The 25,919-nt window shown below is 50.4% G+C and overlaps 2 protein-coding genes across 3 annotated transcripts in view; one reads left to right on the top strand and one right to left on the bottom strand.

Moving 5' to 3' along the window:
* Prkar1b (protein kinase cAMP-dependent type I regulatory subunit beta) overlaps nt 1-19,123 on the bottom strand; it is a 76,065-nt gene extending 56,942 nt beyond the window's left edge. The window contains exons 1-4 of the mRNA XM_048351391.1: nt 19,104-19,123; nt 17,538-17,736; nt 7,262-7,432; nt 6,391-6,482 (exon numbers count right to left, since the gene is read on the bottom strand). Of these exons, the coding sequence (XP_048207348.1) occupies nt 6,391-6,482; nt 7,262-7,432; nt 17,538-17,714 (440 nt within the window). The 5' untranslated portion in view covers nt 17,715-17,736; nt 19,104-19,123. The remainder of the gene's footprint in view (nt 1-6,390; nt 6,483-7,261; nt 7,433-17,537; nt 17,737-19,103) is intronic.
* A 6,171-nt stretch (nt 19,124-25,294) lies between these two features.
* Nucleotides 25,295-25,919, top strand: part of Dnaaf5 (dynein axonemal assembly factor 5) — a 34,783-nt gene continuing 34,158 nt past the window's right edge. For both annotated transcript variants that reach the window (XM_048330688.1, XM_048330677.1), the window contains exon 1: nt 25,295-25,896. In XM_048330688.1, the coding sequence (XP_048186645.1) occupies nt 25,314-25,896 (583 nt within the window). In that variant the 5' untranslated portion in view covers nt 25,295-25,313. The remainder of the gene's footprint in view (nt 25,897-25,919) is intronic.

The following is a 25,919-nucleotide window of genomic DNA, read 5'->3' as shown; positions in this document are numbered from 1 at the left end:
AACACATGGGTAAATGTATGGGGGAGTGGATAAATAGAAGGCAGAATGGATGGTAGATGGATGGATGAATGAATGGGTGGACGGATAGATGGGAGGGAGAATGGATGGGTAAATGGGGGGGTGGATGGATAAATGGATGTGTAGATAGATGGATAAATGGGTGGGTACATGGCTAAATGTGAGGGGTAGACAGACAGCAGAAAGGATGGGTGGATGATGGATGAGGGGATAGATGGATGGGAGACTGGATGAGTGAATAGATGGATGGATAAATACATGGAAGGATGGATGGACAGATGGATGACAGGAACATAACTGGCTCCTTCCAACCACCTCTCCCATAATAATCTGGGTTTAACCTTAAGTCAGAGGACACTGTGTCTGCTGTTAAGAAGTAAGGAAGCCTTTCTCATCACTAAAGTAAGAAGTTATTAAGGAAGTCTCCAGTTCAGGGAAGGGTTAAATCTGCACCCCAAGCACCCGAATCCTCACATTCAGCTGCTAGGGCTCGGTTGTCCCTCCCACGCTGGCCTGGGAGTCAAAGCACATCTTTGTTTGCCAGACTCTTAGCAACTGTTGCTTTTTCTGAAGGACAAGCAGGAGCCAGCTGTCAGCCCACAAAAAGACAAGCAGGGAAGGCTGCCCTTCAACGAGCAGTGTCAGCCAGAAGCCGGTCAGCATCTGGATTCCAGGGGGTCCGTCACGTCTTCCTATGTCACTGCCTGCTCTTAGGTTGAGACCCTGAAACTCACCCTCCACAGAGCGGCTCTGAGGGCTGGGGACAGGAAGGACCCCCTTCTAAAACAGTGAAAGGGTCATTCAGAAACCACAGTAGCTCTGCACGTGGCCTGGGCGGGCCTACCACACAGCCCATGCTTGCCATGAGGACGGGGCTGAAAATTAGCACATTATTCTGAAATATTTACTTGTGACATGGATGGCTGAGATTTGCTTCCAAGTCAAGACAAAGTAGGTGGGAGAACAAGGAGCACCACCCGGCATTGCATTACAGACACAGAGCACAGGGAGCACACTGCCCTGCATTGCAATATAGACTCAGAGCACGGAGAACAGTACCCAGCACTGCACACAGATGCGAGCTGCCTCCCCATCCCACAGGCAGCAGTGAAGAGGCCTGTAGGAACCTCAGGAACCTTACAACCGTGAGTGAGCCATCTGCCTTCTCTAGCCCTCAGTTTCCTCATATGACAAGTGGCAATAGGGTCATCCAAGTGGATGGTGAGCAAGTGGATGTCATGTAGAGCATGGGGTCCCCAAGGGGATGGGACGTGTCTGCTGTCCCCACACTGACACACAACCACCCTATGGTTTTCTCTATACCCACCCCACCCCCAGAGAGCCAGCACACTCCTTGTACCCCACTGGGAGCAACAGGGCTATTCTTAGGGACTAGGGCTTTGGAGCCTGGAGCCAAGTTGCCCAGAGATGGGTAAAAAACCCCTGAGAATCCTTCTCCTAGGATCAGAACCCCACCCCCCACCCCCAGGCTGGGAAGGCGCGGTGGCCCAGCTCACCACCAGGGGGTGCCCTACAAGGTCTACCTGGCCCAGCAGCCAGAGACCTGGATGGGCCCTCTGAAGTCTTTTCTGCTCCCCGTCAGGTGAGCACCAGGGCCGTGACTGTCCACACCCTCTCTGGGCACAGGGTCCATGTCCCTACATCAGGTGCTTGCTGGGAGGAAAGGTCCCCTTTCACCTAATATCCACAGAGGGCTTGTAGGTGAGGTGGAAAGGCAAATGGCAGGGAGGGAATCTGCAGCCTCTGACACACACACACACACACACACACACACACACACACACACACACTTCAGATCCGAGAGTTGTAACACATAAAGCACAAACAAGCACATCCACTCCAGGCAGGGATAGCTGTACTCAACACTCAAAGGCTCCCCGCTCCCCCCAAACTCTGGGAGCCGAGCCCGGCAGCTAGGATGTGTTGTCATTTTTCACACTCTACAGTAATGCAGCCCTGGCGACCTTTGCCGGCAGAGACTCTGAAGAAAGCTTAAACTACAACTGTCAACATACTGCAGGACTTTCAATGCACTAGAAAATTCTGGGCATGTGGAAAACTACTGCTCTTCAAAAAAGGTTATTGCCATTGCTATTACTTCTTCAGGTAATGAGGTACATATGCAATCATGGAGGTCAGAAAGGTCAACCAAGATCAGCCAGGGTTCAAATCCCAGCCTTTGCTGCTCCCAACAAGCTTGGGAGACAGCTAGTTTAACTTTCTTTGGGCTCTTACTAGGAAGCAGTAGTTTATGCCTCTAATCCTAGCTACTCAGGAAGCTGAGATCCAGAGGATCACAGTTCAAAGTCAGCCCAGAAAGAAAAGCCTGCAAGACTCCATCTCTAGCAAAAAGTCAGGCTGGTGGCATGGTTCAAGTGGTAGGCCAGCCAAGTATAGGAAGCCAAAGCAAGGCCCTGAATTCGAATCTAAGCCTCATCTGCAAAATGGTCTTTGTAACAATGCCAGCTTCAGAGTGCTATTTGCAGGCTCTAATATGACAATGTTCATGTTAGGCCTTCCAGACTCTGCTGCAGAGTAAGCCTGGCATTTGTGCAAGAGGAAAAAAAAAAAGAAAAAAAAAACCCTCAAATCCTCTCCATGTTCAAGCCTTTAAGTATCTCTTCAGATTGAAGCCTTGTGCTTTTCCAAAAATGTTAATTTTGTTTTTCAATACTGCCCAAAAGGGAAGCAGAAAGTCCCAAAGCCTGAGCCAAGCTAGAGAGAGTCGGGATGAAAATGCACTTAGCAGCCAGAGGCTGCTGCATGTGACCGGGCAGACTGCGTGTTTTCCCCATCACCTGAGGCCCAGAGCCAAACCATGAAAAAACAAACTGCAGAGACAGGGGGGTGGGAGGAAAAGACTGGGCACAGATAGCTAGCGGGGCCTCGCACAGGCCAGATGCCTCAGTTTTAATTAGAGCCGCAGAGAGAAGGAGGCCCCAGCCAGGACCAGCGTATGCCACCAACAGGCGCTGCTTCCTAATTATCTGTGCTTCAGCTCCCAGGGGCTCTGCCATGCTCCCTCCCAAGGCACCCTAATCAGGAAGTCAGGAAAGACCAGATGGAGCCCCAGGGCCTCTACCTCCCTCCCTCAGGTCAGGCCCTGATTGCCCTGGGACATCCCAGGGCTCCGGAGCACCCTGGGGACCGAGTTCTTGAGGGTTCTCAGGGCACTGGCTAAGCTGTGTGTCCGGCCTCAATGGGTGGAATGAGGATTTGCTGCACTTGTTGTGACCCCAGGCCCTCACCAGGAGTGACTGCATCCTGCAGAAGGGACCTGAAGGGGGCGCTCTGGGGGAGAGGAAGCCCTGTTCCAATCCCAGCTTGGACAGCTGCTGCATGTCCCGGACACCTGCAAGGCCTCCATCTCCCTTCCCTGCGCCTTGGAGCTCTTATCTGGACAAGCCCACATCTGGGGCAAGGCAATCACCCCAGAACCGTCCTTCCAACTTGGGGGGTGTCCAAAACCAGGAGCAAGCCCACCTGCTAACACGGGTGCAGGGCAGTGCAGAAAGCCAGCCCTGGGGCTCCAGGGAGTGACCACAGGGTCACACCAGCACCCAGGCACAGAGGGGACTGCTGCAGGGCTGTGTGGTGGCTGAGCTATCCGGGAAGCTGGCACATGGTGGGGAAGGTCACCTGATCTCACAGCCAGAGGACAGCCAGAGGAGGACCGTGCTGGGGGTGATGGTGACAGTGGACCTGATGGTGGTGATGATGCTTGTGGCAGTGATGGTGGTGACAGAGACAATAAGATATGTGTGACTTGACTGCATTACATCTTCACCACGTTCCCTCAATGTCCACTTTATTACCATCACTTGACACCTGAGGACAGGGGGACCCGATGTGTATGCGCCAGTGCACAACCCCTCAGGTTGTGGTGTGTGAGAGCGTGCATGTGTGTATGCATGCATGTGCGTGTGCCATGTGTGCATGTGTGCGTATGTCTGTATGTACACAGGCCACTCCAGCCCAGCATTCTGCTCCAGGACTCTCCACATCCTCTTTTCACTTTCAACCTCTTCCAGGCACTGCAGTTCACCTGTAGAACACAGGGACTCCCCCCCCCCCCCGCCCCATACACACACACACACACACACACACACACACACACACACACTGACTATACCCAGAATGCCCAGTTCCCATGCAGGCAGGGGAGGGGAAGGTCCCAGCAACCTGGCATTCCCAGGGGAAAACCTCAAGCTGGAACACTGGCTCAGCTGCAGGTGCCAGGGACCTAGGGGAAAACTGAGGCTGTGAGGTGAAAGCAGGCAACTTGGGTGAGTCAGCTCACCCTCCCCCCCACCACCACACTGTACCATTATCTTTGAATAAAAGGGTCAGATTAAATGTGATCTCTGCCCTTCCCCAGCTTCAGTCACTCTTGAGCCAGAATCCAGAGAGAAGGTCAGTGGACAAGAAAGCACCCCATCCCACAACTGAATCCTTGGCCAGGGGACATTTTTGCTTCCTCCCGCCCTCCTGTGGGGACACAGGGGAGAGGCGGGCAGCTAAAGGCAACACTGCCAGGTGCCCCCAGACTGAGAAAGGGATCTTGCTGCCCTTGCCAAACCACAGCCTCCAGAAAGCTGGAAACTGGGGTGTCTAGAAAGCTGGAAGTGTCTAGGAGGGGCCCAGAGAAGAGACATCAGGGGAAAGGTCAGCAGACAGTGCCTTCTGGCCCACTCCTTTTGTGGAACTTTCCTGAGCCCTCTGCCAGTTTCTTTAGAGACTAAAGCCAGGAGGAGGAGCCCATCACGTGGTCATGGAAAGTTCAAAACAACAGACTTGAAGGAAGCAGACACACCCGCCTGGCTTCCTTTCCGGTCTGTCCACCTGCCTCCCCAATCACACAGTTCTGGGGTGTCACCAGGGACCTGCCTCAGCTATAAATGCCTGCTCAAACAAACTGGGCCAGGGAGACAAAGCTAGATGCCTATAGGCCCTTGTCTACCCTTGTCAAAACTGCACTAAATGGCTAAAGAGGGCTGGGCTGAACACTGCAGGGAGGGGGGATGCTTACTTCCAACCGCTCCCAATAGGGCCTAGATGCCTTTCAAGGTGGGCAGTCATCTCAACACCTGGTGTCTAGTGATGTTGGGTGCTGGGTGGCCCTGGCTGAAAAGTCTTTTTTATTTTACTTACCTTTTATTCATTTGTTTCTGGCAGCCCTAGACTTGAACTCAGGGCCTTGTACTCTTTCTTGGCTTTTTTGTTCAAGGCTAATGCTCTATTAGTTGAGTCACAGCTCTACTTCTAGCTTTTATTTATTTATTTATTGCTAGTTAACTGAAGATAAGAGTCTGCCTGGTCTGGCTCTGAACCAGGATCCTCAGATCCCAGTCTCTTGAGTAGTTAGGATAATAGGCATGAGCTATAGTGTCTGGCTGAAAAGCTGGTTTCAAATTTGAACTCAAACCAGAGGCAGGCTCAAGAGCTTTCCAGAAGGAAAATGGACTGTGAGAAAGGGTCCAGCTGGGTTCTAGTGGCTCATGCCTATAATCCTAGCTACTGAGGAGGCTAAGAGCTGAGGATCACGGTTCAAAACCAGCCTGTGCAGGAAAGTCTATGAGACTCATATCTCTAACTAACCACTAGCACTGGAAGTGGTGCTGTGGCTCAAGTGGTAAAGCGCTATCCTTGAACAAAAGGACTCAAGGGCAGCACCCAGGTCCTGAGTTCCAGCCCCATGACTGACAAAAACGTGGGGGTGTGGGGGAGAATACAATGTTCCCAGGAACCAGAGACATGGCACTAAGAAATCACACAACACACCCAGGGACTTGGAGTGCATGAAAATCATCCCAGATGAAACTAAAGAGGCACATTTGATTGAGTTTATGCAAACCTCTTGATGTTTCTTTGGCTCTACCTTTGAACCCTTCATGGTTCATAGGGTCCCTCTCCCTCAAATAATGTGGCCTCTGCCCCTTGCTGACCCTCCCTCAGGCCCTTGCACCAAGGACAGGAAGGGGATTCGGCACCACATAGTCTCAGCAAAGTCCAGGCACGACTGGCATATGAAAGATGCTAGAACATGCAGCCCCCATGTCATTGTAAGGCAAATTTGGCATCAGGGACTACAGGTCCTGGCCTAGGATTCAAGGAGGCCCTTGACCCCGGCTAGAGTATGGATGTGTCTCCTGGGCTGGGCCAGGGCCACACGCGGCATTGCACTCCACCCCTGCCTTGGTTCCAGAAAGTGGTGGCCCTCTCTCCTCCAGAAGCCAAGCACTCTGAGACTTGCCACCATGGTGATTCATAATGGAGACTAGGAGGGGAGGCCAGGAGGAGGCCAAGAGGGGAGGCCAGTGTCCCTAGATCTAGCCAGGGAGCTTGACCTACCTTCTCTCGTTGTCATCAAGGTGTGCAAAGAGCACATTTCTGGAGATGGCTTTGGCCAGCGCAGTCATGGTCTTGTAGTCCTTGGGAATGACCTGTGGGGTCAGGATAGGGTCAGATTCCTGGTCCATCATACAGCAGAGGGGCTGGGGCCAGGGCTCACTTCTCAGATTCTGCTCATCCCTGGGGACTTCTTTCATGACTTGAAATCTAAGGATTCTGCCTTCAGTGTGTGCTGAGGTCAGGTGATGCTAAAAAGACCCAGTGTGAGATTTCACCGTGTGTGTGTGTGTGTGTGTGTGTGTGTGTGTGTGTGTGTTTAATAAAGGAGGAGAAACCTGGAGTGGCTCAAGAGGCAGCATGGGCATTATCTAAAATTTGGGGTCACTGTCAATTGGCTCTGCTAGAATTCAGAATTACCTACAAGATGCTAGAAGACAACCAGTTCCTGGGGCTATGTTTTATTTTGATCTGAAGTACTGGTGTTTTAGGGAGTTGGAGATCAAGAGAATTTCTGTTCAAGGTCAGCTCTAGCAAATGTTACTAAGAACCTCTTCTCAACCAGTAACAGCTAGGTAAATTGCCTTAAGTTGGGCCTTAATAAATAGCTGGGCCTTAAACTCATGATCTTCCTGTTTCAGTCTCTCAAGAGGTGGGATGACAGGCATACACCACTACACCTAAACTAATAATGAGCTGCAGAGACCCCACAAAGGCTACCCCAAATACATGTTGAACTCACACTGGCAAGAGACAATGGTGACCTCCATCCCACCCACAATCATATCTCCCATGCTATGTGGCTCTGACCTCTGATCAATAAGAAAACCGAGGTCCCTAGGGTTGTCAGGACTAAGGTGGAGGGGTCCCTCACCTTCCTGACGTAAGAGACAGCATCCTCCTCCGTGTAGACCTCGGCACTCACACCTCCCCGCCTGCGGCGTGCCTTCACCACCGGATTCGGGGGTGTTGGGGACACTTCCTCATCGTGTGAGTCTGACTGTGAGTTCGACTTCTGCCGGGCCAAGATCTGCCTGTTTTCTTCCTGGGTGGGGCAAAGGAAGAAGGGAAAAGAGAGGAACAGCTGTCAGGCTGGTGCCAAACCCATAGAGACTCAGCCAGGAAAGTGGAAAACCTACACAGCAGGTGTGGTAGAGCTAGAGCTGGAGCTGGAGCTGGAGCTGAAGCTAGGACCAGCACTTCCCCTGGGTCCCAGCAGAAGGCCTATGATTGGTCAAAGCATAATCCTTCATTTGCATGAAAAGTTGTGCGGTGATTGGTGTATACTTAGTTCTTTATTTACCTGAAGGACTGTGCCATGATTGGTGCATACATAATCTTTCATTTGCATGAGAGGCTACACCATGATCAGTGCAACCATAGCCCTTCATTTGCATTAAGGGCTACAAAGTTACTCATTTTCCTGATTGCCAAAATTGCTGCAAATACAATCCTTCGTTTGCATGAAGAACTGTGCCCTGATTGATACACACACGATTTTTTTTATTTGCCTAAAAGGCTGTACTATGATTGGTGCAAATACAATTCTTTATTTGCATAAATGGCTGTGCAAATGCAATCTTTTATATGCATAAAGAAAGGACTGTCCCATTATTGGTGCAAGTACAATCCTTCATTTACATGAAGGGCTACACTAGGAGGGCAAATCTCCTCACCACACACAGTTTCTGGAAGAACAATGGGACCTGAAAGACTGGTTCATACTTTAGGTCGTGTAGATCTGTCCTGCTCTGTCCACATGAGTCCTTGCCATTGGCGAGTAGCACCTTCCCCTACACCCCCAGAGAGGGAGCTTAGCAGTGAGTGTCACTTGCCCTGAACCCCAATTTTGCAGACACCTGCAGAGGCCAGAGAAGAGGTAGCCACAAATACCACAGAGTCCCCCAGACAAGATTGTGCTTTGCTACAAACATCAGCAAGGGAAGCTGAGCAAGGGTTTGAGACCCCACCATACTCTGGCTCCTTGCTGGCTTGGTAGCTGGCACCCATCCAGGCATCTAAGGAACTTACAGGTAGATGCATGGCTGTCTGTTCCCTGTCCCCATCCAAACTGATGACTGGTGAGAAATTCTGCTCATCGCCAGCCAACCTTGGTCCTGTGGGTGGGGGACACAGGTGAGAGCTACACACAGACCAAGGTTTGAGAGACTGTGGCTTAAGTGTACAACCCCATCTGACCTCCCCTCAAGGGTAGAATGGGCACTGGGAACAGAGCTCACCCACCATGTATGGTACCTGCTTGCATGTGCCCTGGTTCCATTTGACCATGCCCTCATCCATCTGAGGATACTCAACACCCCACAGCAAACCCTGCAACTGTTCCATGAGGTTCCAGACAGTTGGTTTAAAAAAAAATCTTTCATGGGGTTTCCAGAGAGAAGATGTCAGGTAGGTGGCACATGACTTCTTCTGAGACACTCCTCTAAAATGATAGTAACATTAAAAATATGTGCATATATTAATCTACAATGACAGAGAGAAGAAGGTTAGAGATGCCAAGGAGAGACAGCCAAAGATTCCTAGGAAACAGACAGCCTGGGGTTGGGCAGATGCAGGATGCTCCCAGCTCCAGGAACCAAACAACCTGCCCCGCAAAAGTCACCACCTAAGGGGACAGAGGTGACCAAGAACAGGTCCCTAGCTGGGTGCTGGTGGCTCATGCCTGTCATCCTTACTACTGAGGAGACTGAGATCTGATCGTTGTTCAAAGGAAAGTCCATGAGACTCTTATCTCCAATTAACCACCAAGAAACCAGAAGTAGGGCTGGGGATATAGCCTCGTGGCAAGAGTGCCTGCCTCGGATACACGAGGCCCTAGGTTCGATTCCCCAGCACCACATATACAGAAAACGGCCAGAAGCGGCGCTGTGGCTCAAGTGGCAGAGTGCTAGCCTTGAGCGGGAAGAAGCCAGGGACAGTGCTCAGGCCCTGAGTCCAAGGCCCAGGACTGGCAAAAAAAAAAAAAAAAAAAGAAACCAGAAGTGGAGCCATGGCTGAAAGTGATAGAGTGCTACCCTTGAGCAGAAGAGCCCAGGGACAGCACCCAACCCCTGAGTTCAAGACCCGTGACAAAAAAAAAAGAAAGAAAAGAAACATAACCCTGGGTGCAGGAGGCCCCATACCAAACTGCCTCACACAACTCTCTACTGCCTTCCACTTTTCTTTCACCTTTATTACAGAAATCCTCAAGAAGACATCAAAATAGAGAAAATACTACAACTAGTCACAAATGCCCCTCACCAAATGCCAGCCATGATCACAACAAATCAATCCTTTCCTCTCTCCTCCATTCACCTCATCTAGGGGCCTGAAGCAAACCTCAGATGTCATCATATGCCTTCATTCTAAACACTTCAGTATGAAGCTGCGAGACATGGCTCATGCCTTGAATCCTAGCTACTTTCAAGGGAGAAATGGGAAGGATCGAGGATAGAAGCCAGCCTAAGAAAAAACGTTTGGGAGATTCCCTTTTTAAACAAGCTGGATGCAGTAGCCTATGTCTGTCACTCCAGCTACCAGGGAAGTACAAATAGGAGGACCATCATCAGAATGACCTAGGGAAAAAGTGAAACCCTATACAAAGAATAACTGTAGCAAATAATGGCAGGGGGGTAGGTTCAATTGGTATAGTTCTCTAGCATCTGCAAGGTTCAGAATTCAAAGTCCAGCACTGCCCAAAGAAAAATACTTCTGTATGAATCACTAAGAGACAACCCTTAAGCTTGGCATTGGTGGCTCACACTTGTAATCTTAGCTATTCAGAAGGCTGAAATCTGAAGATCATGGTTCAAAACCAGCCCAGGCAGGAAAGTCCCTGAGACTCTTGTCTCCAATTAACCACTAGAAAACTAAAAGTGGAGCTGTGGCTCAAAATTGTATAGCACTAGCCTTGAGCAGAAGAGCTCAGAGACAGGCCCAGGCTCTCCCTGAGTTCAAGTGTCACAACTGAAAAAAAAAAAAAACTAACTAAAAAACACCAGCCATAGCCAGGTACTGGTAGCTCATACCTGTAATCCGAGCTACTCAGGAGACTGAGATCTGAGAATCACAGTTCAAAACTAGCCCAAGCAGAAAAGTCCCTGAGACTTTTAGATACAATTAAGTAGTAAAAATCTAGCAGTAGAACTATAGCTCAATTGGTAGAGAACCACTTAGGCAAAGAAGCTGAGTGTGAAACCCTCAGTTCAAACTCTGGTATACACACACACACACACACACACACACACACACACACACAAACCTCATATACAGTGAGACAAGACCATATGACTAAAGAGAAACAGAGAAACAACAGACAATATAAATAGACCCTATAAGGAATAAACTTCACAGAACTAGTAGATTCAGACTTTCAAATAGCTATGCTCAAATATTTGAGGAAATAAAAGGTAAGGTTATAAATGCTGGCACAGAAACAAGAAAAAATTAGTGAATGCCAAATGGAAATTCTAGATCAAGTATAAAAAGACACAATAACAGGAACTCATAACTTGGTGATGGACTTAATAGCAGATGAGAAGTACAGCTGAGAAAACTAATAACTTGGAATGCAGGTCAAAAGAAAACATCTGGGCTAAAGTACAAAGATACAGGAAAGACAAAGGAGAAAAGCACAGAAGAGGATCTGGAATCTGGATAAGAAGCTCAAATATACATGGAATTAGAGTTCCAGACGGAAAGCAGAGAAACAGGGCTGCAGATATGCTTGCTGAGATGATGAAAACTTTTCCCTGAACTAACAAAAGACACCAGTCAGGCCATCATGCAGAACCCACCGCCTTCACTATCAACCAGGGAGCTAAGGACAGACAACACATTAACAATGCAAGCAAAGGAACAAACAGGTGCTGGTGCCTCACACCTCTAATCCTAGCTACTCAGGAGACTGAGATCTGAGAATCCAGATTCAAAGACAGCCCTGGTAGGAAAGTCCATGAGACTCTTACCTCCAATTAACCACTAAAAATAGTCAGAAGTAGAGCTTGAGCTGTGGCTCAAGTAGTAGAGCACTAGCCTTGAGCAAAAGAAGCTCAAGGATGGCATCCAGGCCCTAAGTTCAAGCCCTTGGACTCACACACACACACACACACACACACACACACACACACACACACACACACAAGCAAGGCTGGAGATATGCTTCAAGTAGTAGAAGGCCAGTCTGGAGGGATGGGTGGATGGATGGATGGACGGATAGAGCTTAGGAGTAGCTACGATTATAGGCATGAGCCACCAATGCTCAGCTGGGACCCTCCTATGTACACTTCCCCATTGTAGCTCAGATGATCAGCAGGCACAGCTTTACTGTTGAGATAGGGTTTGGTGAACCTTTGTGCCCAGACTAACCTCAGAGGACAGCCCACAGACAACTGGAATCATGGGCCCAGGCAGGTACAAGGTCTTGTGTCAGGACACAAGCTACCACTGAGCTATTCTCACTCCATGGTAATGGGGACCACAGGACCCCACTCCAGGGAGGAAGCCACAGAAGCCTGCAAGAACAGAGAAGACCCCTAAAGGATCAGTAACGGATCAGTCACCCATCTGGTGGTACCAGCTACACTACAGATAGAGGCAGAGAGATGGTTTTACAAGGGATAGGCAGGTGTCAAGGCATTTCCTATTGGATGAGATCATGTGTCTTAGCCAGGTTTGGGACAACATGGCTTTGAATGTCACAGGCACCACCCCCACCCCCAACCACTTGGAAATGTTCTAAGCTTTGAGGTCTGTGCCCATAAGGGACTCATGTTAAGATGAAAGGAGTCAGGCCTGATTCCCACAGGCTTGTGAGGACCCAGGCAGCCACTCTGTGGGAACCAAAGCTGCTTTTCTCCCAGGTAACAGGCAGATGGAACCTCACTCTCTGAGATGATCTGGGCATTACCTGTCCTGGCACAAGAATGGTTTTTCCAACGTTGGCAAGTAAGAGGTCAAACTGGGCAGGATGCAGGTGTCCCAAAACACTTCAGAGGGCTCCAGAGGAAATCCGGAGGGGCCACAGTAGGGGGCAATTTCTCTCCTCCCCTCTCCCACTATTTCTAGATAGCATCCATTCCTGGTCCTGTCCTGAGATTCCCAGAAAACCTCTGCTCCCTACTTCCTGTCCTGTTTTCAGACTGATGAACTGTCTGAAGTAGAATGGTCAAGGTCATAGTTTGGGATCCATCAAATTTTCCAAGCCAGAAAGAATCTTCCTAGAGCCCATGGTGGAAACAGGGCTCCGGGCCAGAATTGGCCTCTGCATTAAGCAATACAGCAGGGGATTTGTTCCCATCCTATCCCAGGAGGCTCAACTTCCTGGGCTGTGAATGGCATTGCACACTTTCCCTTGACAATGTTTTTGTTGTTGTTTTCTACCCAAGGGAGGAGAAAACAAGCAGGGCTAAAGTCTAAGAGATTTTTCTTTTTCTTTCTTTTTTTTTTTGTCTGTCACAGAACTCGAACTCAGGGCCTGGGCACTATCACTGAGCTTTCTTCTTCTCAAAGCTAGCTCTCTACCACTTTGAGCCCTAGCTCCACTTCCAGTCACTAGGTGGTTAACTGGAGAGCTCCTGAGCTTTCCTGCCTAGGCTGGCTTCAGACCATGATCCGCAGATCTCAGCCTCCTGAGTAGTTAGGATTACAGTACAGGCAGGAGCCACCTGTGCCTAGCCTGAGGAGATGTTTCTATAACCAAGTTTAAACTGCCTCCTAGAGAAGCTCATGGGCCCAAGAGGGATGGATGGAATTCCTCAGTCCTTAAGCTACCCACTTCCCTGCCCCAGACAGCAGCTTAGCCTGCCCTCTCCCACTCAAAGGATTCTGGGAGCCAGGCTCCCACTGTGCATCTGGCTTGTTAACATCAAGGAAGGAAGGTAGTTCTGGATGGAAGGGATCTAGACATCATGTACTCTCCACTCATGTCAGGTGAGCAGGAAGAACAGCTCTGTTCCATCTCCTGGGTGGAATCTACATGCAACCTCAACACTACCCTCCTGAACTCTGAAGCCCCATGTCTAATGGAAGTGATGGTGGCATTTGAAGATTTGGGTCCCCTCTGGAGACAGTCCTGGGCTAAAATAAATAAATAAATAAATAAAATCAGGAACCCCTTGAGGAAAGAATGAGAGTGAATCTCCATTTTCAGTGGGAAAGCTGGGAATTGAAGGATTTGTTCAGGAAAGTACCCAACCATTTAGCAACAAGGTTAGAAGGAAAACAAGTTTTCAGGCATTTATGCAGCATCTACTGCATACCAAGTTTCCCAATGATGTGCATCTATGGTGAGTGTCAATCAGATGCAAAGACCCAATCAGATGCAGAGAATGTGGATATGGAATAATGTTCAAGAAAAGGACTAAAAGATGGATGGGTTTCTTATTTATATTGTTTGTTGCTTGTGCCCTGAGTGATATCCCTTAGCTTTTTCACCCAAGGTTCATACTCTAGCTCCACTTCTGTCTTTTTTGGTGGTAAATTGGAGATAGGAGTCTCATGAACTGTCCTTCCTGGGCTGGCTTCAAATTGTGATCCTCAGATCTCTGCCTCCTCAGTAGCTAGGATCACAGGCGTGAGCCACTGGTGCCCGGCTTGATTAATAGGTTTGGTGCTCAATGAAAGATAGGAATCCGGGGGCATCTTCATTTGTACTTATGACAGTTCATTAACAGTTCTCATTGTCTAGCTTTGCATTTATAGGTACTACTATATGCATATGATTTTATTTAATTGCATGTTAAATGACACTCTATTCAACTATCTTCAACTTTGTATGAAGAAAAATTTCATTCAGTTATGTGACTTTAATATGTATGTACTGACTCACAATGAAGATTAAACATTTTCCCAAAACATACCAAAGAATAAAATAATACAAACATGTTTACTGTTTGTATTGAAAGAATGATAAAATAATCTTACCAAAAAAGTCTAAGCCCACAAATTAACAACAATGAAATAACCCCATTTTTTTTTTCCAGTCCTGGGGCTTGAACTCAGAGCCTGGGCACTGTCCCTGACTTCATTTTGCTCAAGGCTAGCCACTTCCGGCCTTTTCTGTTTATGTGGTACTGTGGAATCGAACCCAGGGCTTCATGCATGCTAGGTAAGCACTCTACCATTAAGCCACATTCCCAATTTTTTGAGAGATACAAACAAGTAAAACTTACTCAAGAGAAAATGGATGACCTCAAAATGAATAGTCCTCTATCTATTAAAGGGCTTGAGTTTATCATTGAAAACCATCAAAGAAAGCCAGGCATCAGTGCTCATGCCTGTATTTCAAGCTACTCAAAAGGTTGAAACCTAAGGATTGTGGTTCAAAGCCAGCCCAGGCAGGAAAGTCCATAAGACTCTTATCTACAATTAATCAGAAAAAATAGCCAGAATAGAACTGTGGTTCAAGTGGTAGACTGCCAGACTTGAATGAAAAAACTAAGGAACAGCACTCAGGCCATAAATAATTTAACCTTCAAAGAAAACTCTAGGCTCAGAAGTAATACCACTCTACTCAATGTCTCTCCCAAACAGAAGAAGAGTTATATCCATCCAATTCAGTTTGTAATACTACCACTGTCCTGACACCAGTACTCATTAACATAAACAAAAACTATAGGCTAATAGACTCCCCACCAAGTATTAGCAAATAAACTCTGAAAATACATTAAGAGAACCATCTAGCCAGGTGCCAGTGGTTCACACCTATAATCCTAGCTACTCAGAAGGCTGAGATCTTAGGATCGCTGCTCAAAGTCAGCCAGAGTAGGGAAGTCTCTTATGTCCAATTAACCACTAAAAAGCCAGAAGTGGAGCTAGGGCTCAAGTAGTAGAGCGCTAGCCTTGATCAAAAAAACCTCAGGGACAGCACCAATACCCTGAGTTTAAGCACCAAGACTGTCCCCCCACACTCAAAAGAGAGAGAGAGATAAGAAAGAGAGAGAGAACCATCTGACACAAGTAAATGGAGTTTAACCGCAGGAATTCAAGGCTAGTTCAATGCCCAGGAAAACAACTAGCACAGGTCACATGTTCTCAATAGAATTCTCATAGCTCTGCCAACCACCAGGACAAAGTCCAGACTTCTCCCCAGAACCCAGGACCTCCCCACCCTGTCTACTAAGACCATCCTTTCCCCTGCTCTCTACTCCATCCTGTAGCCTCTTACTTATTGTAGCTCTAGCCATGTAACACCGCTGCCCTGACAAACTTTCTTCTCCACCCCATGTCTTCCTGGACAAGGAAGGGCAGTTTGCAGTGTCCACTGAATTCTTTCTCTGGGAAAAGTCCCTGCCCCTCATCCTTTCCAGGGCTAAGACAACCATTCCAATGCACGATGTACTCAAACTTCCAGATGGCTTTCATAGACCATGTCACCAACAGCCTGCTATGAGTCATGTACTGCTTACTGACCACTCCAAGCTGAAGCTATCCCATCTTGGTAACCTTAAAGATCACCTCACAACCCAGATACCCTGTATTCCCAGGTCCTGGTGTGACTCCTGGAAACTGTTTTCCTCTCAGACTGCCAGAAAATCAATAACCAATCCATTCACCATGACTGGAGGAATATCTGCAATGCTGGCCACCAGAAATCAGTCACCAGACTCATGTGACAGCCTCTGCTAAGCCTGTCTTCCTCAGAAAATGTTACATGCATGGGTTGATATTCACTCAGTAGAAATCTCTCTCAAAGGCTAGCTTGGATTCTCCCATATAAGAGGCATGTGTTCACTTCAATATTTTTTTTTAAAAAGCCAAGCATTGGTGGCTCACACCTAGAATCCTGGAAACTCAGTAGGCTGAGATCTGGGGTTCTTGGTTTAAAGCCAGCCTGGATAGAAAAGTCTGTAAGGTTCTTACTACCAATTAACCAGCAAAAAGATAGAAGTAAAGCTGTGACTCAAATGCTAGAGCACCAGCTTAAGTGAAAAAGCTAAGGGAGAGCACCCAGGCCCTGAATTCAAGCCCCAGTGCCAACATACCAAAAAGAAAAAAGCAGACCTTAGCCTGAACAGCACTCCTTAAGCTCCCATTTGGTCCCCATGAGACTGGGACAAGGACAGTTAAATTGCAATGAAGGACCATCCAGAATGTCCTCAGGTTACACTGGGAAAGAAGCTGTATAGGAAGAAACTGCAGAGTCAACCAGGAAGAGGGAAGCAGCCTGGGGCCCTGGGAGGGGCCTTCATGTCAAACCCAGATACAGGAGTCAGGGAGAATTGGGGAGGAGTCCATTTAGGGAGAAATAAGTTATAGGAGCTTTCCTCTTAAGAGAAGAACTGGAATGTGTGAGCCCCTCCCCACCACACCACACAGGTCTAAGAGGCACTTCTCCCCAATCAGAGCAATTGGGCCTCTTTACAAAAAGAAATCTGGGCAGTGATGGTGTTCTAACTAGACCTGGTGACCACCTCCACCCCCCAAGCTGAGAACAGCAAGCAAGCTCCACAAACTACCGAACACCTGGATCATCTCCCACGAGAGCTGGGAAGATCCTGAATCCCTAAAGCAAAGGCACAGGGGGACCCGAGGAACCCAAGGCTATACAACGCAGTGCCAACTCCAAATATGCTTGGATCCTCATCTTCTGAAAACTTCTTCCCATGCTAGAGGGTGGGAGGAGGGGCTGGCAGCCACTGCCCCCAGAACTTGCAAAAGAATGATGGAGGCCGGGAATGTGGCTTAGTGGTAGAGTGTTTGCCTAGCATGCATGAAGGCCTGGATTCAATTCCTCAGCACCACATAAACAGAAAAAGCCAGAAGTGGCTTGGTGGCTCAAGAAGTAGAGTGTTAGTTAGCCTGGAGCAAAATGAAACCAGGGACAGTGCTTGGGCCCTGAGTCCCAAGCCCTAGGACTAGCAAAAAAAAAAAAAATACTGGGGCCAGGTGCTGGTGGCTCACATCTGTAATCCTAGCACCCAAGAGGCTGAGGTTTGAGGATTACAGTTTGAAGCCAGCCCCGGCAGAAAAATTCATAAGACTCTTACCTTCAGTTAACCAGCAAAGGGCCAGAAGTGGAGCTGTGGTCCATGTGGTAGAGTGCAAGCCTTGAGTGGAAAAGCCGAGTGAGGTGGGGAGGCACTGAATCCAAGCCTCAGTACCAGAACAAGATAACAAGACAATATGGAGAGGTAGGGGGAGCCACTGACCTTTTCAAGCTTCTCAAAGTGCTCCCGGAGGAACTTCATGGGACGGTCTGGCTTGGCAATGCATAAGTGCACAATGCAATCTTTGAGCACCTGCTGAATACTGTGCTTCTGAACGTACAGCTCACATCCCTTCAGACTGTCCTCTTCCTCCAAGTGGAAAGAGGAAGGAGAGGCCATGATGAATACGAAATCTTCCTTCCTATGGAGAAAAATGAAAACCACACAGATCTTCAGAGGTGCTGGGAGAACTCCGGGAGTACACTGCTGGGGTTTAGAACTATGACAGGGTTAGCCTGGTGGTCAGAGCCAAGGGAGAGACAACACAGACAGAGCAGCTTATAAAGGAGGAACTGGTGGATCATGCTTATAATCTTAGCTACTCAGGAGGCTAAGATTTGTGGATCTCTGTTCAAAGCCAGCCTAGGCACAGCCTGTCTGTGAGACATTTATCTTCAATTAACCAGCAAAAAAGAAGAGGAGGAGGAGGAGGAGGAGGAGGAAGAGGAGGAAACAGCAGCCAGAAATGGAAGTGTGGCTCAAGTGGTAGAGTTCCAGCCTTGAGGGAAAAGGCTGAGAACACAAGGCTCTGAGTTCAAGCCCCTGTAATCTCTCTCTCTCTCTCTCTCACACACACACATGGGGGGGGGGAGGAAGAAGAAGAGGGGAGGAAGAAGAAGGGGGGAGGAAGAAGGGGGGAGAGAAGGGGGGAGAGAGGGAGAGCCAGCGAGAGCAAGCGAGAGAAACATTTATTTAAGAGCTTGCATTTGGGGAGCTAGATCACTAGTTTAATAAACAACGCAGCCCAATCCCTTAACCACTGAATAGACCTTTGTGGGGGGTGTAAAATGTTCAAATGGAATTTGTAGGTGACCTGGAACCCCCATTCTGCTTCTCTGAGGAATCTGAGATGAGAGGAGCCGAGTGCATGGCACTCCCAGTGTCATGCTGGCTGTTTTCCTGGCCTTTATGTGGTCCCATTTTCTTCCACTACCACCCCCTTCCTAAGTCCACTTGTGTGAAATGAAAATGTCACGACCTAAGGAGGGGAGGGGCCGGGGGCCCCACTGGGCCCAACCTTCCCAGAGATTGGGGGAGGGGTGGTGGTGTTTGAGATGCTGTCAAAGGTTAGGGTGGCCTGCCTGGCAGGAAAAGAAGGGAAAGCAGCTGGGGGCGGACCGGGAACAATAGAAGGTCCAGTCACAATGGCCTTGTCACCCCCCACAGGCCAAGAGGCCCGGGTGTTTTCACAAGATGCCCTGAGACCCCACCTCCCCCAGCTCGGTCTGGCCCCTGCGTGATGGGGACTCTCCCAAGAAGGTGGCCCGAGCGACCCGGGCCCAAGAGAGCAGCAGGTAGCGAGGCCCCCAGCCCGCGATGGGGCGCCAAGCAGGTGGACCCCCGCCAGGCCCGTCCTTTGCGCCCCAGGCTTGGGGGAGCGCGGCCTGGCTCGCCTTCAGAGGCCTCACTCTTCCCCCCGACCCCCAAATGCCCGCCTCTCCCTCGGGGCCTCCCCCAACTCCTGGCAGGGCCGGGGTCCTCACGCAGACCCCCAGCCCGATGCCCCACCTCAGTACCTGGATGCGCGGCGCCGGGGCCTAAGGCGACTGCGCGGGGACGGCGGGGGCTCGGGGACGCGGGGACGCACGGACGCACGGGGACGCGGGGATGGCGAGTGCGGCGGCCGTGGGTTCCCCCCCCCCCCCACACCCCGCAACGCCGAGGCGCCGCCCCGCTCCCGCCCCGCCCCGCCCCGCGCTGCCTGCCCGCGCGGGTGCGCGCGTCTCCCCACCGAACCCAGGGTCCCTTTGCCCTCCGCCCGGCCCACCCCCTCCAATCTGCCCTGGACTTGGGGGGTGGAGGGGTCACCCCTGGGTCCCTGCACCCAGGCTCCTCTGCGCTCACCCTGCAGCACAGGGGTGCAACACAAGGGACCCCCCACCTTGCCCCCAAAGGGACCCCCCCTCCCCTAGTGGTCTGAGTTGCAGTCACTCTCAGTGGCTTCGATTCGACATCCACAAATCTAGAACCAGCAGGAAAGGGAATTTTCTTAACTTCCTATTTTTGTTTTTATTTGTTCCAGTACTAGGGCTTGAACTTCGGGCCTGAACATCTAACCCTTAGTTTTGGGTTTTCTTCTTTTGTTTTGTTTTTTCATTCCAGGCTAGGCACTCTGCCATTTAAGCCACAACTCCACTTCCAGCTTTTTGGTGGTTCACTGGAGATCAGAGTCTCATAGACTTTCCTGCCCCTGCTGGCTTCAAACCACGATCCAGATCTCAGCCTCATCCTGAGTAGTTTAGGATTACAGGACTGAGTCACTGGGCACCTCTTAATTTTTTATTCCCCCCCCCCCATTTTTTATTGCCTAGAACCTTAGTTTGTCTCCATTTGCCTGTGTGGGGACACAGGCTTCCCCTCTCTTTCCTGGAAGTGTCTCCACACCAGAAAAGAGGGTGCAGGGCCCAGGTATAGAAAAAAGACATCTACCCTAAGTCTTCCCACACCTGTCCCCCAGCCATCTCCCACTCCTGTGTCATGCTCACCTGTCCATATGACCGGTTCCCCCCACCAGGCACCAGCCTTGCCTGTGCTCCCCAGCAAGGCCAGCCTCCACCCAGCCTCCTCCCATGAATGGAGGCATGCTCAGGGTTACGGAAGAAGCTTTCCTCCAACACGACTCCCTTGCCCGGTCCACACCATGGGCAGATGCTCTAGGTCCTTTTTCAGGAAATCCTGTTTCCACTGAATCAGAACTTGCATCCCAGGGTTTTAATTCAAACCTCTGGCTGTCACTTGCTCACTTCCCCTCCTTTCTCCTTGCTCCTGATTCTCCTGATGAGGAAAAAGCATCAGGCTTCATGTGCCCAGGGCAGTGCTCTGGCTTAGGAGCCTGGGCTCACTAGGGCTGGTGGAACTCTCCTAGATCCCTGCATTGTTCCCTGTGGCGAGCTGTGTCTGGCCAACCTCAATTCTGAGGCCTACTGGAACACTTGGCCCCAGAAAAGGGTCCCTTGGAGGATGTCCTTCCCAGGCAAGGACCTCCTGGGTGCCCCTCAATGGTGGCTGCTACGGCTGAGTTCCTGTCCTCACACCACCAGGATCTTCAGATCTCGCCTTCTGGGTAGCAAGGATTATAGGCTTAAGCCACCAGTGCCTGTGGGTATCACTGACCAACCACTTCCCTGCTGGACCAGCTTCTCAAGAAAGAAGAACTACATGTGTTGAAATCGTCCTTTCACTCGCTTGGGGCCTTGGTGATCACCCAGAAATGACACATGCCAGATAAATATTTGTCAAGTTGTAAGAATGAAAGAGGGGACCAAGCATTATTTGCTAAAATCAGTTTCTTTACACTGGTGACATACTTTAAAATACACAGTATCAGGCACTGGGCATCAAGAGCAGGTGGAGACTGGCCACTCTTTGTTCCTTGCCCTTTGTGGCTACTTAGGACATACTCAGTGAGGAAGGTTAAACAGATAGAAATTTAGACAGCTTTGGTCACAGTTTAGTTCAAGCAGAATTCTTTTTTTTTTCCAGTCCTGGGCTTGGACTCAGGGCCTGAGCACTGTCCCTGGCTTCTTTTTGCTCAAGGCTAGCACTGCCACTTGAGCCACCGTGGCACCTCTGGTCATTTTCTATATATGTGGTGCTGGGGAATCGAACTCAGGGCTTCATGTACATGATGCAAGCACTCTTGCCAGTAGGCCATATTCCCAGCCCATAGTTCAAACATAATTCTTTATTTTGTCATCCACAGGGCTTGAACTCAAGGCCTGAGCCCTGTCCCTGAGCTCTTTTGCTCAAGTCTAGTGCTCTACCACTTTGAACCATAGTGCCACTTCTGGTTTTCTGATGCTAACTGCAGTTAAGAGCCTCATGGATTTAATTCTCAGATCTCAGCCTCTTGAATAGCTAGGATTATAGGTATGAGCCATCAATACCTGGCTAAACATAATTTTTAATGTTCCGTAGTTAATAAGCCCAAACCAGGTACCAATGCCTCACACCTGTAATCCTAGTGATTCAGGAGGCTGAGATCCAGAGGAATCAACGTTTGAAGCCAACCCGGCTAGAAAAGTCTGTGAGACAAAGCCTGCACAATGGCACTTCTAGACCATCCCTGACTCTGTTAGCTCAATATCTTTCCCTCTGATCCTGCAAAGAGTTCCAGGCTCTGTAGCTTTGTTTTGTTTTTCTAATATTGTCTTGTAAGTTTCTAACAGCCATCACCACATACTGGTTGTGTTGTTCAAATAAAACGGACTTCTGTGTTTTAAAAAAAGAAAAGTCTGTGAGACTCCATCTCCAAGCTGTAGAGTGTCAGCCTTGAGCAAGAAAGCTAAGGGACAGTGCCCAGGCAGAGTTGAAGATGTAGGGTTGCACATGTGTGCGTGTACACACACACACACACACACACACACACAATCTTGAAAAGAGGATCATTTCTATTTATAGATCTGGAGCTCCAAGATGCTGCACCAGACCTTCCAGTGAGTAGAGTCCTGAGGCCTCATGGGTAGTCACGTGAAACAGGAAGTGTGTGTGTGCACACGTGCTTGTATGTGCAACTGCGTGTGTGCACTGTGTCTTCTGGTCTCTCCTCTTCCTGTAAAGCCACAGAACTCAGCCATAGGGGCTCTACCTGATGATTTTATCCAACCCTGGCTCCTCCCGAGCCTCCTACTTCTAACACTGATGCCAGTGTGAGAGCCACCTTGTCTTTTTCGCCAGTTGTTGGTCTTCACATTCGTCTGTTCTTGATACCACAGATATTTGCAAATGTCCGCTGGATGTTTCGGTTATTGTATCTGGAGAGTCCATACTCTGCTACAAACCCTTTGCATGATCAGGCAGCTGCTTCATTCAGGTATGGTGTATAGACTCTGATCTGTTTTGGGAATCTGCCATTCCAAAGTTGAACTTGTCTTAGGGGTCCTTGCCTTGCCCTCCTGTTCGGCTTTGTTCTCTGGAGCTGGGGACAGGCAGGGGAGTGCTCCATTCCCCTGCTGGTGCTGCCAGGGTCATGGTCCCCACTGAGTCACCCCACTGTGGTCAGGAGGCTCAGGACATCAGCTTTGCAGGCTGGACCATTTACAGGAATCCCAATGTGTGACAAGGTCAGGTGGGCCTGTGAGGGGTAGGGGGGAGATGGTGTCACAGAGGGAACATGGTGGGGTGAGGGCGTAGCTCCTTTCCTCATTACCTATGGAGTTACCTTTGGGGTGCTTAGTTGGGATGGATGGGAAAAGGTGACACCTACCACCCTCATGTTCCTTGCTCCTACTCCCTCCCTCTTCCTCCTTATCCCTCTCTCTCTCCCTCCCCATTCTTCTCCCTTTCTCCCTCTCCTACTGGGGTTTGAAATCAGGGGATTGCACTTGCCAGGCAGGCATTCTACCACTTGAACTTTCCAGGAGCTTCCCTGGCCATCTCCTCCAGCCCATCTCACTCTGTCCCTCAACAGGCACTATGAGGGCCTTTAAAAAGGTAAACCTGCGCTGGGGATATGGCCTAGTGGCAAAAGTGCTTGCCTTGTATACATGAGGCCCTGGGTTCAATTCCCCAGCACCACATATACAGAAAACGGCCAGAAGCGGCGCTGTGGCTCAGTGGCAGAGTGCTAGCCTTGAGCAAAAAGAAGCCAGAGACAGTGCTCAGACCCTGAGTCCAAGCCCCAGGACTGGCCAAAAAAAAAGGTAAACCTGGGGCTGGGATGTAGCTCAGTAGCAAAGCACTTGCCTAGCAACTGCAGCATCCTTGATTTGATCCCCACTACCAATAAATAAATAAATAAATAAATACTAACAGCAAAAAAAAAAACAAACCCTGATGTAAAACCTAACCCCCCAAAACACCTAAGAACCTTCCTTAGCCCGACTGCTATGAGACAGCCGTCCTGCAACCCCTTGCTCCTCACAAGACACTTCTCTTTCCTTCCAGGGACAATGGCAGCCTCCTTCCTGTGCTGTTGATGGCTGTGTTCATATTCACAAGACCTAATCCCAGTGTGCACATCTGTCCCCCATTCCTCTTCTAAGGGCGGCAGTCTCCTGGATTAGGGACCACCCTAATGACCTCAAAGGAAAGACCTTCCAAACAAGCTCACATTTTAAAACACTGGGATTATGAATTTGGGTGTCCATGGCACCTACTACAGGGCCTTTGTCTAGGCAATTTCTTCTCTCAGCAGCATCTTGGCTACCTGTTGGCCTGGTAGCCTCCTCCCTCATAGCTTAGCATGCTCCTTTCCTAAGCAACACTAGGCCTATCTAATAAAGGCAGTAAATAATCAGCCTCCACCACATTTTACCTTGAGATGGCACTCCTTTGAGGCAGCTACAACTATATAAGACAGCAAGATCCCCTTAGAGTGACCTTCAGGTCTGGGCAGCTGCAAGGCCACTTATCTACTACTTGGGCAGCAGCCATAAATCCTAGCTGCCATGATGAAGCCCCTGGTCTATACATCCATACCAGGGTCTCTGCCTCCTTAACCTTGTGGGTTATATGGGTCACCTCAGACAATAGCCAGCACTTCTTCTCTCTTGTGTGAAGGGGTCTTGCCGGCCCCTTTGCTGGCAATAAACTTTTCTTTGTTCTTTGTGCCTGGATGTCTGTGTGTGGGTTTCTGGCAGTCTAACACTACTACCTATAGTCCATGTCATCTGGTTAGCCGCTGATGCTCCCTTAGGGTAACTTTGCCAGGATCGATCAGCTGCTGGGATCCTTCCAAACCAGTACCTGAGGAAACAAAGAACCAGGGCTCCAGAGGGCTTCCTACTCACATTAAAAAACACAGCCACCACCTCATAACACCAGCATTTGGCAAAACAAGTATCAACAACTAAACAAGAGTGGAGTCATTAAAAATGAAGTCCAGGGCTGGGGACATGGCCTAGTGGCGAGAGAGCTTGCCTCGTATACATGAGGCCCCGGGTTCGATTCCCCAGCACCACATATACAGAAAACGGCCAGAAGTGGTGCTGTGGTGGCTCAAGTGGCAGAGTGCTAGCCTTGAGCAAAAAGGAAGCCAGGGACAGTGCTCAGGCCCTGAGTCCAAGCCCCAGGACTGGTAAAAAAAAAAAAAAAAAAAATGAAGTCCAGCCCCTGAAGTTAAAGATATGCTTGGGGGCTGCCTGGCTGTCCATATTAGGGGATCCAGCCATCTACTTATGGAGGACACCCCAGTCCCCAGTCTGGCTCAGCAGGACACATGATCACTTAACTTTAGTACTGGTCATTGTCCCCTGGTCTGTGTGAAAAGGATTATAGGCTACAGCCACCAGCGCCCCGTGACCTTTTGCTTTTAGTTTATGAGGCAGGGTCTTGTCACCTTTGCCTGGGCTAGTCTTGAACTTGCAGCCCTACTGCCTCTGAAGCTTCAATGACTCGCTGTAGCTACAGCCTCCTTAGCCTCCTCGGTGAGCCACCACCTGCGGAACTGGGAGGCAGGGTTGGGGTGGGTTGGATAGAAGGCCCCGAGAGCATGTCCACGTGAGCCCTAGTACAGTGTCCCAGGAACAGGCTGGCCCGCCCCTCCTCTGCCCAGAGCGGATCCGAGCCCCGCCCACACAACATAACTCCGCCCCTGAAACAGCCACGCCCCCAGCCCCACGGCTCTTTGCCCGCCCTCTCACCATCGCCCCACCTCCGGCTCCCGCGTGCTGTCACCAGCGGCCGACCAAGCCACGCCTGCCGGAAGTCCTGCTGTAATCCGCGCCGCAACCGTCGTGAAGCGCGCCGGTTCCCTTGGTGACAGGCAACGCGCGGAAGATGGCGGCGCCGGCGGAGGTCGGCGTGGCTGCGGGCCCCGCGGAGGCGACCGAGGCGGCAGAGCTGAGCCGCGCCCTGGGCCGCCTCCTGCCAGGGCTGGAAGCTGACAGCAAGCTAGGGCGACGGCGCGCGCTGGAGGCCCTGGAGCGCGCGCTGGACGCAGCGGCGGGGCCCGGCTGTGACCCCGTCACCTTTCAGGGCCCCTGGGCCGGCCTACTGCTTCCGCGTCTGCTGCGCCTCCTGGCCGACCCCGCCGAGGGTTGCCGTGCGCTGGCCGTGCACCTGTTGGACCTGGGCCTGCGCCGCGCCGCGCGGCCTCACGATGCCCTGCCGCGCCTGCTGCCCTCGCTCGCCGCGCGCCTGGTCCGGCCCGAGCCCACGAGGCCGCCGCCGGAGCCTTGCGAGGAGCTGCGCCTGGCGCTCGTGCAGCTGCTCGGCTTGGCGGTGAGCCTGGGCGGCGCCGCGCTCGCGCCGCACCTGGACGACGCGGTGCGCGCGCTGCGCAGCGCGCTGCTGGACCCCTTTGCTGCCGTCCGCCGGGAGAGCTGCGAGTGTGCGGCCGCCCTGGCGCGTGCCACGCCAGGTAAGCCCCGTGATCCATGCCCC

Source organism: Perognathus longimembris, chromosome 1 (assembly GCF_023159225.1).
Source record: "Perognathus longimembris pacificus isolate PPM17 chromosome 1, ASM2315922v1, whole genome shotgun sequence".
In the NCBI taxonomy this organism is placed as follows: domain Eukaryota; kingdom Metazoa; phylum Chordata; class Mammalia; order Rodentia; family Heteromyidae; genus Perognathus; species Perognathus longimembris.
This window is presented reverse-complemented; position numbering and strand designations above follow the sequence as displayed.